General features: G+C 33.2%; 2 protein-coding genes across 3 annotated transcripts; both read left to right on the top strand.

The window, feature by feature from the left end:
- Positions 1-473: 473 nt before the first annotated feature.
- Positions 474-1,422, top strand: LOC107411921 (uncharacterized). Its single transcript, XM_016019601.4, has 2 exons — positions 474-712; positions 821-1,422. Exons 1-2 carry the CDS (start codon positions 539-541, stop codon positions 1,298-1,300), a joined length of 654 nt encoding a protein of 217 aa, XP_015875087.1. The 5' UTR covers positions 474-538; the 3' UTR covers positions 1,301-1,422.
- Positions 1,423-10,882: 9,460 nt separating this feature from the next.
- LOC107412017 (auxin response factor 3) lies at positions 10,883-17,823 on the top strand. 2 transcript variants are annotated; one of them, XM_016019717.4, is made up of 13 exons: positions 10,883-11,470; positions 11,663-12,052; positions 12,272-12,328; positions 12,536-12,718; positions 12,854-12,938; positions 13,148-13,238; positions 13,307-13,471; positions 14,646-14,765; positions 14,840-14,915; positions 15,707-15,866; positions 15,955-16,886; positions 17,071-17,162; positions 17,430-17,823. In XM_016019717.4, the coding sequence occupies exons 2-12, from the start codon at positions 11,732-11,734 to the stop codon at positions 17,122-17,124; spliced, it is 2,244 nt and encodes a 747-aa protein (XP_015875203.3). In that variant the 5' UTR covers positions 10,883-11,470; positions 11,663-11,731; the 3' UTR covers positions 17,125-17,162; positions 17,430-17,823. The 2 variants fall into 2 exon arrangements, with proteins under 2 accessions (XP_015875203.3, XP_015875211.3); XM_016019725.4 differs by having other exon boundaries at positions 10,883-11,517.

The raw sequence follows: 17,823 nt of genomic DNA, 5'->3' as shown, positions 1-17,823 counted from the left end.
TTTTTCTTTTTTTTTTTTTTTTTTTTTTTTTTTGCAAAGAACTAGACACATCCTTAGAAGCTAAAACACATTATTTATGCACCAGTAATATATACTTCGCACGCGTAATTACGAAATCACCAAAGCTTCATAAAGAAGTACTTAGAACTTCACAATTGTCATATACATAATACTTGGTAATCTCCATTTATAATCTTGCTCTCTGGCAAAGTAAGCACTTCATTAAATATATATATATATATATATAGTAATAATAATTAATTAAAGAATTTTCTCTAAGTTGTTAATCACACTCTAGAGTCAAGATAGTTAAGTTGGAAATTAATAAAAAAAATAATAAAAAAATAAATAAAAGTAATGCAAGTTGTCATTACGTACATCCCAATCAAAAGGAAAAGCCAAGAGTACCTTAGACAAAAGAAAATCGCCAACAATTACTCTTCCTTTTTGAAAACTACAAACACGGAAATAAATAAATAATAAAAACCAAAGGATTCAAACTTCTGCTTTGTCATTATTAATCAGAATTGGAAGAAAGATGGCCATGGCTTTGGAAAAGGAGTACTTGGATTTGGTATTGGTCCCAATTGGGCTTCTGATAATGTTTGCTTACCATCTCTTCCTGCTCTACAGGTATCTTCATCACCCTCTCACCACAGTGATGGGTTATGAGAACCAGGACAAGAAAGTTTGGGTTGACAAAATCATGCAGGTAATATTTACAATATTCAACTACTTCCTCCTAGTTAATTCTTCTTAAAATTAACCACAGCTGAATTTGGGGCCAATTTTACTTCGCAATTGCATTAATATTTTGTAGGCTGATAATAAAAAGCAAGTTGATACAGCTCTGAATGTTATTGCCTCAAGCACAAGTGCAGCTATTTACTTGTCAACAATTTCTTTATCATTTTGTTCTCTAATTGGAGCTTGGATTGCAAACTCTACCAGTAACTTTTTTCCAAGCGACATCATATATGGAAACACAAGCCAATCTATCATTTCCATCAAGTATATAGGGCTTTTGACTTGCTTCCTCATTGCCTTTTCATGCTTTATCCATTCGGCTAGGCATTTTGTACATGCAAACTACCTAATCAGCACACCAGGAGATATGGTGCAAGTGAAAAAGGTGGAGGAAGAAGTTATAAGGGGAGGGGAATTTTGGTCACTGGGGCTTAGAGCTTTGTATTTTGCTCTTAATCTGCTGCTTTGGTTTTTTGGACCCATACCCTTGTTTATTTCCTCTGTCATTATGGTTGTGATCTTGCATTACCATGATTCGAAGAAGCCGGATTAATCTTGGGTATTTTGATCATCAAGTTTGCCCAGATAATATGTACCCAATAAAATATTTCGTACGTATATTGATACAAAATATTGTATATTTTGTTGTTATAAAGATTAATCCTAATGGTTAAAGTCTTTTTTTTTTTTTTTTCCCCCCGATTTCCTATGATCGTCTTGCAAATTCTTTAAACTTCTAACCCTTTAAAAACAAATCATTGTCCATTTATATATACAAACATAGACTTGGTTTGTACCCTACGGGGCATTCGAATCGAAGTGTCAAAAATGCACTTTCTATTGGTTTAACAAACCGGTTAAACCCAACTGATGAACACTTCAAAATAGACATAGGTTGAGTTTGTAAATTGCAAAGATGAGTTAATAGAAAAGAATGTCTATTTTAACCCAACTCGGAACCAACAACTACCAAATTTTTTTACAAAGGCAAGATGAAACATATTTCCTAAGTTAATTGGGCTGAGGGGTGACGACCCAGCTGAAATATAATTCTTCGGAATTCTTTTTCTTCCATTTATTTTCTTTGCTTCTTTTTGTATATATTTTCTTTTCGGTTGACGCTTGTAGACATTTATTTTACTCTCTAATTTTATAATAAAGTCTCAAGCCTCACCTCGAAGGGGGCGATAGTATTTCATTAAAAAATAAATAAATAAATAAATAAATAAAAAACAAAAATAAAATAAAAAGGGGGCAATAGTAATACACATGTGGAGGGTGCTTTTTTTTTTTTTTTCTTTTTTTTGGTGAATACATGTGGAGAGTGGCTAAAATATTATAAAAAGGTCCAAAAATATATAATTACAGGGCACATATAAGACATAAGCTGTAAAAAGTTGTAAAAAGTTAATAGCCAGCAAAAAGCAACCCAAAGATATTTTTGCTTTTATTGTTTGTGACTTTGTGTTAGAAGATGGATCCAATCAATGCAGGAACAAAAAAGAAAAGATGTGGAGTCAAAAATTGAAAAACAAAGAAGAAGAAGCAGCAAGACACACTATGATCTTTAAGTAAATTACAGTGTAGTGTAGCATACAAATAAATAAGAGTGGGGTAGGTGGGGGTGTGTGATAGTATAGGGTAGTGAGTCAGTGTGTGACTTTTTTAATTCAGTTTTGGCCGTTCCTGGGCCGTACGATCATTGTCGATGTGAAACCTTATAAGTAGTCGACAGCCTCTGGTGGGAGAAGGACCGGTCTAGTTCCTTTTGGCAAGTCTTAAAGTGGGTCTACTCACCACACATCTCTTGCCACGTGTCCCTCAACAATCTTGGGATATGGGAATCACCCATCAGAGAGCAGTGAAGGTATCGAGGACAGGCCCATGATATGAAAAAACACCCTTGGAGTTTTTGGTCTTTGGTCTAAGCTCTTACTCGGTCATCATATAGTATTAGCGCAGGAATGCCGTTGATCGGGACGTGATCATGTACACGTGTACAGCTAGGAGGTGGACAGAGCAAAGGGCGTACGTACAAAAAAATCGCATTGGGCCGCGTGTAAGATGATTGACATGACTAAAGTACGATGAAAGGCTGAGAGAAAAAGGGCAGAGGCAGGCAGCAGCACCCGCGTAAAAGTCGAGGGCTCTCTCTCTCTCTCTCTCTGTCTGCAAAAGCCACCTCCTTTTTCGTCCCCCCTTATCACACTCACCCCTCGCATTTGTAAACCACGCCACTACCACACGGGTGGCCAACTGAAACGTGAGCTGTCGACCGTTGGATGGACTGCTTAGAGCACGTGGTGAGCACGCGATATCAGAAGGGGAAAAGGAATGAACAAGCTGAAGAAATAAAAGAATTAAGGGGTTTGGATTGGGGAGGGGATGGGGCATGGGGTTGAGGTGGTGATTCAGTCGGGGACTCGTGGTAAGTGGATCGTAGGGTAATTGTCGTGGTCGGATTAAAACTATTTTGTCACCCTCTGTCTTCGCCCTTGGCCTCTATCCACCCTTATATAACAGTATTTATATTGGATTTTTTTTTTTTTTAATACCCAAAAAGCTATACCAAAATAAACTATTATAACCTTGCTTCAACCAAAAAAACAAAAAAATCAGCATACTAGGACCAAATGATAATGGATCAGGAACAAATATAAATATATATATACATATATATATATTTTTGGATGACTGTGAGACTGGATTATTTTAGACTAATTTATCAGCTATCATTGTTTTAGATAGTCCAAGAGCAAAATTATTGTTTTGTTGAATAATAATTTTTGGTAATCAAAATTTATTGTTTTGTTGGTCAACTGGAATTGATTTGGAAACAGTTGTGAATGTTTTTCTACGTTACTTTTTTTTATTAATTATTTAAAATATTTTACAATATTTAAGCAAATAATATAATATTGTAGTGTTATCAACATCCTTGATTCAAATATATCCATGTTAACTAAATTCCCGCAAAGAAGAATATATAAATAGTACTATAACAAGATAACAAAACTGGTAACTGTTTTAATTATTATTTTCTTTTTTGTACGCATTTTGACAAATTTATTTGAATTACGTGCACACTTTTTATTTTTATTTTTTGCTTAAAACGTGCACATGCGCAAACACAAACCATAATAATTGATCAATTATAATTTCCCTTAGCTTAATCTGCAAGGGCATGCACCTTGGCTAGGACATGGATTGTACCTATCCTCTTTGGGCTGTGATGTTAGCATATATATTGATTGTAGTAAGCATGAAATAAATATGCTTCAATCATGGAGCAATTAAGCAGTACTTTTCCCCTTCTCATATGAAAAGCAAATAGATTTTGTCCCTATTCGGACAAGTTATATACGTACCCTTTATCCATATAGTTTGTTAGATTTTACATATAGGAAACCCCCATACAATTTCACATCCCTTTTTTTTTTTTTTTCAATCCAATCCTCAAATAAAATTTGCAATTAATCAGGATTGCCAAGCAAATTAAAAAAAAAAAAATTATGGTCAACATATTCATTATTTCTCTCTCTTTCTTTTTAGCTATCAGGGTAATTATTATTCTATCTTAATTTTTGGGAGGTTTAATTTGGGGGATACTATTCGATTTGTAGCCCTTGGTAATTTTGACTCTTCAACTTTGTATAATTTATATGCAAGAAAGTGTACTTGGGCCAACAAATATGAAAGATGCTTCTGTTTTGTAGGCCACATGGCCGTTCTTCTTTTGGGTAAATTTGGACAAAGTATAAGTACTTTAGTTTGATCATGCTTCTTTTGGAGCCGAAGACAACTTTAAGGTAGTTCCATTGCCATTTCTAGAGGAATAAATATTCTTTTTTTAACTTTCATGTGGATGGCTGTTTTCACTTTTTATTTTAATTTTTTTTACTCCGTTGTGGGTGCATGGTAAAGATCGATATTTATAATTTTCATCGTTTGCAACAAAGGGACCGACACTAAGGAATTTGTCAAAAAGACATTTTATTAAAAGATTGGATAAGGTAAAAATTATAATTAACCATGATTAACACAAACAAAATGATATCATTTGCATTATCCGCTTTATCCATGTTTTAAACCAAAGATGCACGTGCGATAATGCAATCATTTCATTCAGAGCTCGTGATGCTTGAAAGGCTTCACTTTAAATTATGTTTAATAGATTACTTTATCAGCATTCTTTTATTTTTTTTAATAAAAAAAAAATAGTGAGAGAATAGATTATCCACTTTCATGCAAAAAAACACTCGTAGCATACAAAAACAACGACGACGACAACAAAAAACACTCATGATTGGTTTTAGCACTTTTTCTTTTCTTTTTTTTTTTTTTTGAAAATTAACACAATTGTTTTTAATATTAGTCGAATTTCAGCTAATAAATAATTGTCAAATTAAGATAATAATTTAATTCCTTAATGATTTGATTTTGAATATAACATCAATTGTTTTGATATGATGCGAATATATTACCCATATTCAATATTGTTAATTGTTATGACATACGTGGGTGGCAAGAGAGTTTATGTGGTTAACATTGCAAGCATTTTATTTATTTACCTACCATATTATAGGAAATCAAACTGTTAATATGTCATCTCCAATATATTGATAAAGTAATGTTAAATGAGATTGGTTTAACGGTAAACCTTTTATATTTATATTATAAAGTTATTGGTTGAAGATATATTTTTCTTTTTTAACATACAAATTATGAATTTTACTGTTTATTATTATTGATGGTGATGTTAATTTATCAAATTTAATTGAATTATTTTTTATATTATAATTTTAAAAATAAACTATTTAATGATAATTAATTAAATCATTATTTTACATATAAAAATTATTGATTATTATTTACCAATAATTACAAACAATATTTGTTTAAAAATTATTATAACATAATAAAAAAATTTGATAAACCAGTAGCAGGTATGATAATGTCATAGATTTTTGTGTGGTTCTCATTTAGATTATTTATTTGATATTTTTATATTATTTAATTAATTTATGACTTGTAAATGGATTTTTACATGGCTATGAGAGAATGTAAAAATAAACTATTAACAACAAATAAATAAATAAACAATAAAAATAAAACTCAGAAGAAGAAGGGTGGGGAAAAAGACAAAAATGAAAACTTTAATTTCCAATATAATAAAGTTGAGGCAGAGAGATACCATATAAAGGATACTTGAAAATTTTAGTATATTATAATCAATGAAAATGATTTAAAGTAAATCCAACGGACTAATGGAAAAAAAATTATTTATTTTATATCATTTTTTCTTTCTATAAATTTATTCAACTAAAGCCAGATGACAGCCATGAAAAGAGAATAGTATAGGTGAGCAGAAAATAGCAAGAGCTAAGAAAAACCCAAATTTGCACATGCAGATGCAGGTATAGTAAAATGGAAAATAGTAAAGCCAATGTTCATGCTTCCCCAACTGGGAAACTTACCGACATAGAATTTCACCTTCTAAAGCGGAAAATGTGTTTTAGGAAGCAGTGTTCAATGGCAGCAAACATACAATAAAATAAATAAATTAATAAATTAATAAACACAATATAATAATCTTCAAAGAAACGGAAGGGAAAGAGATATGGGGCACTTCCAATTTTGATAGTAAAGGTAACCATCTTTAAGCGTGAGTACTTTTCTTAAATTCGAGCAACTTTAATCAATGAGGGCCATTTTAGCCTTTTTTATTTGTTTATTTTATTTTTTTATTTTACCCATTTATTATTAATAAAATAAGTTTAGTCTTTAATATCTTATAATAAATGTTATCTGTCCTACTAATCAGAAGAGGGTGGGCGACCAGATAAAAAAAGAAAAAAAGAGAGACTGGATGATAATAATTAGAACGGAAAGCAAAAGAGAGGAAAAAAAAAAAAATATATATATATATATATTGATAAGTTAGTGCGGTTGGTGGGACTGACGCTAAAGGGTAAAGTGAAGGCAAAAAGGAAATTAAAATTATGATGGCATCCCACGCTCCTGCAAAGGTAGGTGCAGCCACGCCTTTTTCAAATTAAAATTTTACTTTTTTTTTTTTGGAAAAATTCAATAAACTGTTTTACCGACTAAATGAAATTAATCATTACTATCTTTCAAATTGTTTTTTTTTTTTTTAAATATATGCCTTTTAATATCCTATACGAAGTAAAATACTTCCAGCTGTTTAAGTTTAAATAAACTTGTCTTAAAACTCTAACAGAAAAAATAAACGTAACTGACTATATTATTATTATTTTTTCATATACTTATTACATCATAAATTAAAATCTGCTTTCGATCTTTCATCTTATTTTGTGACATATTGAATAACTTGTGAATGTCATCAAGGATACCTACAAATTTTTTCTACGTCATTAAGGGTACCTATAGCTTTTTTTTTAAACTCATTACATCAAGTAATAATGTGAGAATATGGTTTTTGCTTTCCGAAATCAATCTTCTATAATACAGTATTACCATCATTCTTTTTCTTTTGCAAATCGTAATGGACTATTTATAAATATTATAGGGATGAATAATTTGATAATAATATTATAATAACACAATCTAAAATGCTTTAAACTAATTGGTAATGGTTATTATTCTCAGTTTGTAATTTATAGATTGTTTTTAAATTCACAATAAATAAAACTAGAATTTAAACTATCAAATTTATTTATTAAATATTAAATATCAAATGATGTAATAAATTATTATTATTTGATAAATTAATATAAATTAAAATTATAAAAAACAATAAAATTTAAAAAACAAACTTGATCAAGCTAGTATGATTGTAAAAGTAATTAAAACAACAATAAGCTTGTGTCATAGAATTTGTACCATAAAATTTGAACATAAAAAAGGTAAGTACGAAAAAAGAGGGCGGAGATAATACCCAATTTAAACGCGCTTCAATTTCGCGTGGGGGTGTTGGAGGGATTGGAGTACAAAGAATATTAAGAAGAAGAAAGATAAAAATAAAAAATAAAAAATATATATAAAAACAGAGCGAGTGATGGCCACTGGGGTATTGAGTTGTAACCCGTTTTGTCCGGGTTAAAGATCTAGTCCTACTGCTTTCCTTCCTACGAAAACCTATAAAAATTTTTGGGGATGTTTAAAGGCAAGAGGCTAGAGAGAGAGAGAGAGAGAGAGAGAGAGAGGGGTCTTTAGCCCTGTGCTTGGGTTCTTTGCAATTGATGGCTCTGTTCAACTCCTGCCTCCTTTTCATTACTGTGACACATTTGTCCACACACTACCCCTGAATTGACCATATTACCCTTCCCCCTAGGGATTATTTAGAGTTTTTAACCCAATCTGTAATTTTCCTAAATTTTTATTTTAGCCTTTTTAAGTTTGCTTCTTTCATTTCTGCATTTTTTCTGTCTCCGTAGCCACATTTCCATTCTGAGTTTCCCATATTTATGGATCCCATCAGTGTATTTATATACGTTGTGATTTAATGCTCTGACATCCCTGATACTTTTTCTTTAATTACACTGTTTCTTTTTTATTTTTTATTTTATTTTTATATGATGCTACCAATAATTGAGTGGCTAAAAAATTATATATTGTATTTTCAATATCAATATAGAATTTTATTGACCTGCTTATAATAGAATTGGCATAGCAAAATTTATTTTGGTCGGCTTTTATATTAATTAGGAAAGTTGGTAATTTGAACATCCAATGTCTTTTGTTGTCTTGCACTCACATGCATGGATGATAAGTCTTCAAGTTGAATTTATAGTATTTTATACACATTAAGGTGCATGATTTTTGAGATCTCCTATGAGTTCACTTAATATAAAACAATATCATAATGACTCAATTAGGTTGTATATTTTTCTGAAAAATATTAAAAAGAGCTAAAGCTAGAATGTATACAATTAATGTTGTCACAAGAAGAATTATTTTATATTATATAGTTTTTAAATGAACACAGAGGCCAAACAATTGGAGCATTGGGAGATAAAAATATATAAACTAGCTTAGCTTTTTTTGGTAATATATAAACTAGCTTAGCTAGGTTTATGTGCAGAAGGTGGCTGAGATTGAAAACACAAACATAAGAATGTTTTTGACCCGAACCCCTAACCATGTTTTACGTTCAACATATATTTATATATTTTTCAAAAAAAAAAAAACATATATTTATATATGTTTTTTTTTGGGGTAAAGGTTTTTATTCTTTCTAAAGATTGTAAACATTTTACTTTGACTTTTTTCAAGCATATGTGCAATTGAAAAATAAAGTGGTTCTAGAATGCTAAGGAGTAAGGATCAAATATCCAAATATTCACCCCAAAAAAAAAAAAAGGATCAAATATCCAAATAAAATATATAAAAAAAGTAAAATTAATTTCTTCAACCCATATTTTCTGGCAGTAGACTCTATAATGTCGAGTTTGCCAGGGCAGGGCAACTGGTTGTGAATCTAGTTCAGTCATTTAACATATCAGTTTTGAACCAACCTTATTTATGTGACTTGGACACTGTGAATGAGATTTTAATCCATTTCATGCAATTAAGTGAGTGGCTCTGACTACCATTTTCAAAGCTCAATATATATTTACATCATTTATATAAAATACATAAATTTTTATACCAAAAAGTATATATTTATATATAACTATCTATTTTTATTTACAATTTTATATTTCCTATAGGAAAAAAGTTGAAAATTTAATATTTTAAAAAACTTTGTAACAAGATTACTTAATTTGATTAGACTTGTAGGTAACACATAAATTGAGGTTTATACCAACAACAAAAGGAGAACAAACACATTTTTCTACGACATTATGAAAACCAATTTTGACTTCTCATCGTTTATCAATTTCCCAATTGGTTAGGCATAATAACAAACATAATTGTTTCGTTTTATTTTTTCCCCCAAGTATACAACTAATTATTAGCAATAATAAAACTATATGTGGCAAAGTCAAAAAACTTGGGCAAACAAAGTAAATGGTGTTATGATGGAGAAGAGAATAATGCTGCAAACATTATATGTGACTTACAATTTAGACAAATGGTTTGTAAATTTGGCAATTAAGTCGGTGATAGAGCCCACCATATATGGGCGTCTATAGCGGCTGAAATTGATTGGAAGTTGCATTTGAGTTTAAGCAAAAAAAAAAAAAAAAAAAAAAAAGTTGTCCCACGATATATGAAAAATCCTAAAATTATGCCTCCTTTAAAGTTGGTCACTTTTCATTACCTCCTCAATTTGGGTTTGGGTAAATATATATGAACATGGAAAATTGAGAAAATGTAATATATATAGATAGTACATTTGGTTGATGTAATAATATTATTAGGTCTTTTAACAATTTTAATATTTAAACTATATTCTGTATTTTATAATAATATTAAATTACATGATTAATCTAAACAAGCAGAGAAAAAATTATGATGTAAAAAAAAAAAAAACTATATTTATTTTTTATTCACTTGTTCTAGAAAAACAAAAATTAAATTAAATTTATTTTAAACAAAAGGTAAAAGATTTCGATCCATCATGTCTCAGTGAATAGACAAAATAATAGAGGGTTGACCATATTGATAAAATATATGATGGATATAAATATTGTGTCCCCCTACTTTGCTCGTGTCGAATCATGTACTCTCTCTATTCACAAAAAAAAAAAAAAATAAAAAAAAAATCATGTACTCTCTCAATAATAAATAATAAATTTATTTGAGATAAACCCAAAAAAAAAAAGAGAGAAAAAAGAAATCCACAGTCTGGAAATTCATTTATATTTTATCTATTCAAAAATATAAAAAAACCGAAAATTAAAATCCAAAAATAGGGAAACTACGTAGAATGGAATCCTTTTTATAAAGAAATAAAAGCGACTAACCGAAAAAAAGCTCCCCATCATGATTGTTTCTCAGGAAAAAAATGAAAGAAAGAAAGCATAGAAAAAAAAGCAAAAAAGAAAAAGGCAGATAGAAATAAAAATTTATAATATTCCCTCTCTTAAGGTTAAAAAAGATATTTTAGAGGGAGATTAGGAGTTAAGCAAGAGGGATAGTAGTGAGATTTGGTGGAGTAGAAGGGGACAGAATAGACATCCGCCCGGAAATACAGGGGGCCGTACAGAAAAAGCTCGTCTCTCTCTCTCTCTCTCTCACTCTCTGTCTTTTTGTGTTTCTCTCTCTTCTGTGATATAATATTGGAATTTAACTAACAAACCTCACACACTCTCTCTCTCGATCTCTAAATAAACATACAGTTTCTCTCTCATCTTGGTTTCTCTCTCTTTTCTTTCTGCTACACATCACACCTAGCCAGTTGCAGTATTGCAGTGAGCAGCATCAGCAGCAGATGCAGCACTGCTCCGCTGCAGCTCAGAAGCCAAAAAAGAAAAACACCCCCCAAAAAAATAAAATAACAAAAAGAAATAAAAAAAAAACACTAAAAATTCAATTTTTATAATATTTTTATACCCACATGAAAAGCTTGATTTGATACCTCCCAAAAGCCCTTTCAGAGAGAGAGAGAGAGAAAGAGAGAGAGAAAAGAGGAAAAAAGAGAAATTTTAGCAGAGAGAAGAAAGAAAAGAAGCAAGCTTTTCTTTTTTATTTTCTTTTTTTTTGGGGCTTTGAGAGTGTTAGGCGGAGCTTCTTTTAGGAAATGCCAAAGGTGCACTTAACCTCATCAGCTGGCCCTCCTACTCTCAAAATGCAGGCATGAAAACCCTTCGCTTTCTCTCTCTACACTCTCTTTCTTACTTGGTGTGTGTTCTGTTTAACTGTTGCCTCAAAACTGTTCTTTTTTCTTTTATTTATTATTCACTTTGAGTAGTCCTCCGCAATAAGCGCTTCTACTTCGTCTTCTTCTTTCATTTCTTTCTTTGTTTCTATATATATATATAAGCAGAAGAAGCTGAGCGTGTTTGAATTGGGTACTAGTACTACCATTGTCCTTATCTAGGGCTTTTGGATTTCCATGGCGGGTCTCATCGATCTCAACACCACCGAGGATGACGAAACTCCCTCCTCTGGTTCTTCCGCCTCTTCCTCCTCTGTTTCTATTTTAAGTGCTTCTGGTTCGGCTTCCACTCCTGCTGGTGCTTCTGGTTTTGCATCTTCGTCGGTGTGCTTGGAGCTGTGGCATGCCTGTGCTGGTCCTCTGATTTCGTTGCCCAGGAAAGGCAGTGTGGTGGTTTATTTGCCTCAGGGCCACTTGGAACAAGTTTCTGATTTCCCGGCTGCTGCCTATGAACTCCCACCTCACCTCTTCTGTCGTGTTGTTGATGTCAAACTCCATGTAAGCTCATATAACCTGCCCTTTTTTCCTTGTGGGGTTTTTCGCTTCTTGTTCAATTATATGATTTTCTTTTCTGTTTTAGATATCTGGGTTGTTTTTGCTCTTCCGGGAAATTGGGATGGAAAAAAGAAAGTTTTCCTTCTTCCATTTTTGCTTGCTTCGTTTTCTTCTGAATTTGACTAAAGATGTGTGCTTTTTTTCTTCTTTTCCGTGGGATAGGCGGAGGAGGGCACCGACGAGGTTTACGCGCAGGTCTCGCTGGTTCCTGAAACCGAGGTGAGTTTTTGTTCTGATTCAGTTTCATTTTGGTCGCTTTGGAAAAAAAAAATGCAGCAAAATTAAAACATTTTGGAGAGCTTAAAAATGCTTAACTTTTTTATATTTGGGATCTAACTCCCTTAGGCAGATAATGTCATGTTTAAACTAGTTCAATCTATTAGCACCTAAGGGCTGGCTGAATTTGGTTTTTGCTTGCATCGTTAGCAAATTGAACAAAAACTGCGGGATAGAGACGTCGATGAAGATGGTGAAGAGGAGGATATTGAAGCAGCAGCTAAGTCGACTACACCTCACATGTTTTGCAAGACCCTTACAGCTTCTGATACCAGCACTCATGGAGGTTTCTCTGTCCCTCGTCGTGCTGCTGAAGACTGCTTCCCATCCCTGGTAATAAAATGGTGCATTTCTTTTTACAAGTTTTGTACGCTTCCAATCATTTTAATACTTAATTAATGCCAAAAAAAAAAATGTTGTGTCATAATTGAGAAAAATCCATATTTATAACGTAGATTGTTACTGTAGGATTATAAACAACAAAGACCGTCTCAAGAGCTGGTGGCAAAGGATCTGCATGGCCTGGAATGGAGGTTCCGACATATCTACAGGGGTATGTACCTAGTATGGTAGATTACCAATATTAATGCCTTATATTTTTAGTATCATTGTAACTCATCATTAAATAGAGCGAATTGTTCCATCAAATAAAAAAAATAAAAAAAAGTAAAATGAAAAAACAAGAGGAGTGAATGAAATTTTTTAATGGATTGTTTTCCCGATTTGACATATAGAGTTCATTTGGCTTTCTGGTTTGAACAGGGCAGCCACGAAGGCATTTGCTTACCACAGGATGGAGTGCATTTGTGAACAAGAAGAAGCTAGTTTCTGGGGATGCCGTACTCTTTCTTAGGTATTGAATCCTTTTCCCGAACAAGCTGTTACATGTGTTTTTCATGATTCTCATGTAATGATTAATAGGGGTGACGATGGAGAACTGAGGCTAGGAATTCGGAGGGCTGCCCAAGTGAAAGATTGTTCTACATTTCCGACCCTGTACAGCCAGCAGTTAAATTATAGCTCTCTCACAGATGTGGTTAATGCTATCTCTTCAAGAAGTTCTTTCAGTATCTACTACAATCCAAGGTATCATCCTGCTCCACTCATTATCCCATATTGTTGTTTTAATGTTAACTTGTAGAACCGTTAGCCTTCTATTTTCGTGGTGTAGAATGTCAAGGTAGGTCATTGAATTTTTTTTTTTTTTTTTTTTTGTCTTTTTCTTGCATGCTTTTTTTTTATTTTTTATTCCTTCCCCTTAACATTGTGTGGAAATGAATAGCCAATCTTAATAGTACTTAATGTTTGAATCGGCTGCTTGCCCCAAACATATTCTGCTACAGCCGATTAACCAAGCTTGCTTAATACGGTTTTTGGGCTTTGAACTGGGTGGAGTAGCTGCTGCTGTAGACTCATTCTCTCTTCTTTTTTGTTTGTCTTTATCAGGATTTGCTTGTTGCTTAAACATGCGTTAGATTATTTTCTACTGAGAATATGCTCATAGAAAGTTGTGATTCGTAAAAATTGAAAATCAAGGATGTTGGCTGACTGGTTACAATAGGTGCATTTCGTAAGTTAACAACTTCATGCCTTTACTTGAGACATTAGCTCTATACAACCATCATTGTCCTTCTGATGTGTTCAACATGTGTCTCCCAACATTTTCCATCTATCATATATTGTCCCCTTGCTCCTATTCATGCATATTCTCTTATGTCACTGTAAATAATGCTGTCACCTACTAGAGACTTCAAATCTGTTCATCTTACATCAATTCATTTTAATACTGTAATTCCATCATCATCTCATCTTACAACCATCACTACTTTTTGATTGAAATGAAGCTCTAACTTCTCTGTGCTTGGTCTTACATTCTGCCGTGATGATTACTCCTGCCTATTTCTATGCTAAACTCTCAAGTCCTAAGGGCTATATTACAAACTCGTTTATTTGTTAGGTTCTTGCTACCAGGATCTAAGAGTTACCGCTAAAATAGTATTATTGTCATAATGATTCCTGAAGAAAAGAAAAAGAACTATTCCATTAAGTATTGATTAACTTTAATCAACACTACCATTGATCCTGTTAAAAGTTAGGTTCTTTGTCAATCAGTTTTCTCCAGAACGCTTTCTGCTTGTTCCTATTATATTCACTAGATTAACTTCGCCATGATATTATTTTGTGATGATTATGCTACAATTCTAAGGATCCATTTAATCCATTTCAAATTGCTATGAAAATCGTCCATGTTGATTTGTAGGGCAAGCTCCTCGGACTTCATTGTCCCTTTGCGCAAATTTTTGAAAAGCCTTGATCGATCCTTTTCTGTTGGAATGAGGTTCAAAATGCGTTTTGAAACGGAAGATGCAGCAGAACGAAGGTTTGGCTTTGCTTAAAATGCAGGTACTTAAAATAAATATGATATGCATCTTGATTAATTTCTCTTTCTCGCAGATACACAGGACTAGTAACTGGCATCGGCGATATGGATCCTGTAAGATGGCCTGGTTCGAAGTGGAGATGTCTAGTTGTATGTACTTGCCATTGAGCTAGTTTTTCAAATTAAACTTTTTGGTTAACCAAATATGTTAGGCCAGGCCTTTAGGAACTTTAATGCTACGTGCTTGAGCATTTAAATATTTGCATGCTTTAGCTAATTATATGTCCTGCATCTGGCTTTCATTATATTATAATTAATAAATCATTAATGTCCATGCCAATTCCCCATATATAACCTACAAAATTATATTTATCTAAATACTTGTTTGTGGAAAACAATGTTCATGTGTCAAATTCTGATGCAAGCATTTAGCCTGTGTTGTGTGGCCCTCTGGGTTCATCTCTTCAGTGATGACAATTGTGATTTTCATATTAGTATGTGATACTGAAATCCATGTTCTTGGTCTATCATTCTATTTTCTCTTCAAAGTTTCCTGAAAGTGTTCCTCTTCATTACAGAAAAAAGAAAAGGCTATTGGTGGGTAATTTAATAATACAGGATGTTTATCGTTCTCTAAGTAGCCATTTTCTGTATTAGGAACAGGATTAAGTTCTGACCTTTATGCAGCTCCCCTTGCCCTGTATCGTACCGTGGAGAGCTATTCCATAATCATAAATTGTTTGTTGTTGCCACAGTTGATTTTTGTGACTAGGTAATGGTTGAGAAAATTTCCTAGTGCTGTAGTAATTGAGTTCAACAGTAAACCTCCATGTGCTACTTCACAACCAATTTCTGTCTTGTTGTAGCCACAGCAATCCTCATTTCACCGATATTTATGACGTTAGGAATTGTAATTAACATTTTTCTTGCAATTTTTGCAGGTAAGATGGGATGATGTTGACACAAATAGGCATGGCAGGGTTTCTCCGTGGGAAATTGAGCCCTCCGGTTCTGCTCCTAGTTCGGCTAGCTTTATGGCACCTGGTTTGAAGAGAACCAGGATAGGATTGTCTTCGGCAAAGCCAGAATTTCCAGTTCCTAGTATGTGCTGTGTTGAAAAAAAGATTTTGCCATAACTACTTTTTTCTTCTTTGCAGCGTTTTGACTTTGTATATATGTTCATTAACAGATGGAATTGGAGCATCAGACTTTGGGGAATCATTGAGGTTCCAGAAGGTCTTGCAAGGTCAAGAAATTATGGGTTTTGATACTCCTTTTGATGGCATTGGTACGCAAAATCTGCATCCATCTGAAACAAGGAGGGGATATCCCGGTTCTAACAGTTCTGGGATTGCTGCAATAGGGAATATTGTCAGAAACCCACATATGATTTCTGACAACATTACCCCTAAAGGCATAGGCTTTGGTGAATCATTCCGATTCCATAAGGTCTTGCAAGGTCAAGAAATACATTCAAGTTCACCGTGTGGAAGAGTCCCAACTACTAATGAGGCTAATCAATATGGTGGTCTAGGTATCTATGATGGTGTTCAGGTGCCAAACTCTAGAAATGGATGGTCCACCCTGATGCAGAGCAATAATGCACATGTCCGCCCATCAGCCCAGTCTGTACAAGTATCTTCACCTTCTTCTGTGTTAATGTTTCAGCATGCAATGAATCCAGTGTCAAACTTCAATTCAATGTATAATGGTCATAATCAGGAGGATCAAAGAAATATTAAACGAAGTTTGTACATGCCGGAATCAAATAGCGGCAAGCACACATCTTCATTTTGTAACCGTATTTTCAGTGGTGAAGATCATGGAGGAAGAAAGTCTCTGCATTCATTAACTGATCATATTCAACAAGGAATATCAAATCCTCATGTTGCTCAAACAACACATAGGAGCACTCAAGATGTGGTTGTCTCGTGTAAAAGTAGCTGTAGGCTTTTTGGTTTCTCATTGACTGAAGAAAAACGTGTTCCAGATAAAGAATGCAACTCTACACCAGCAACATCTCCCTTGAATGCTGGAGCTTCTTTATTTCCCAATGTTGGAGGGCAGTTTCATTCAAAACCTCCTTTAATGGCCAAGGCGGTTGGAAGCAATTGTACCAAAGTATGCAAATCTCTTTTGTTTTAGGGATATGATATTGCATTGTAGCATGCATCATCCTTGTGTGTAATATAAACCACATGTTAATAGTTAGTGGATTAATTATACAAGACATGACACTTATTGTCTACGAGCTTGACTGGTACGACCATCTAATTTGCAAGTTTGGAGTTTCTGTCTATAATAGGAATTGGCTTTTGATTGGTGTGGAGATAGGATGGAGTATTGTTTGCAAGGATAATGAGGATGATCAATGCATTTTGGGGAGGATCTGTGGCAGTAAGTGTAAATCCATATATACTTTTAAATAATTAATGATATTTGTTTCTGTGCATTTTGAGCATCAAGCCTGAATGTTAGGTTCTTGAGCACCATGAAGTTCTCCTTGTGCGTTCTCTACGAAGTTAATCATAATCTGGTTTCAGGGTCTATACGGATGATTCACATCACTTGAACATTAGTTATGTTTCACAGAGATGTTTTCTGTTAATCCATCTATCACCCACATATTGTTGACTTAGTCTGCTTATGACAATTATTTTGCAGGGAATTCAAGTGCACTGTCAATTATTATGATGTAATGGAAATGTATTCTTGGCACCTGAGATCGTGGGGAAGGCGATGCCTTGGTATCGCCTGTAGTTGCTCAGATTGTTTGCTGTCATTTGTAAACTTTTTTAACATTTTGAGGTAAGAGAAGTTGTAATTATTCATCGCTTGAAGTAACTTGGCAGTGTTTTTAACATAGCTATGACAAGAACAGTTGGTCCCTGTTGAAGAAGGGTGGCCTATTTTCCGACTTTTGACACAATTTGGTCCATGATGCAATTGTTGACAACAATTGGCAGACATTGGTCAAGTTGTTTCTATCTTTTGTTTAAAATGAAATTGTTTGCTCCAAGCTGACATGTTTATGGTATCTATTATGTTTGATTTTTAA

The sequence above is a fragment of the Ziziphus jujuba genome, chromosome 1 (genome assembly GCF_031755915.1).
Source record: "Ziziphus jujuba cultivar Dongzao chromosome 1, ASM3175591v1".
NCBI classification, from domain to species: domain Eukaryota; kingdom Viridiplantae; phylum Streptophyta; class Magnoliopsida; order Rosales; family Rhamnaceae; genus Ziziphus; species Ziziphus jujuba.
Note: the sequence above shows the minus strand (reverse complement) of the source record. Positions and strands in the feature narration are given on the sequence as shown.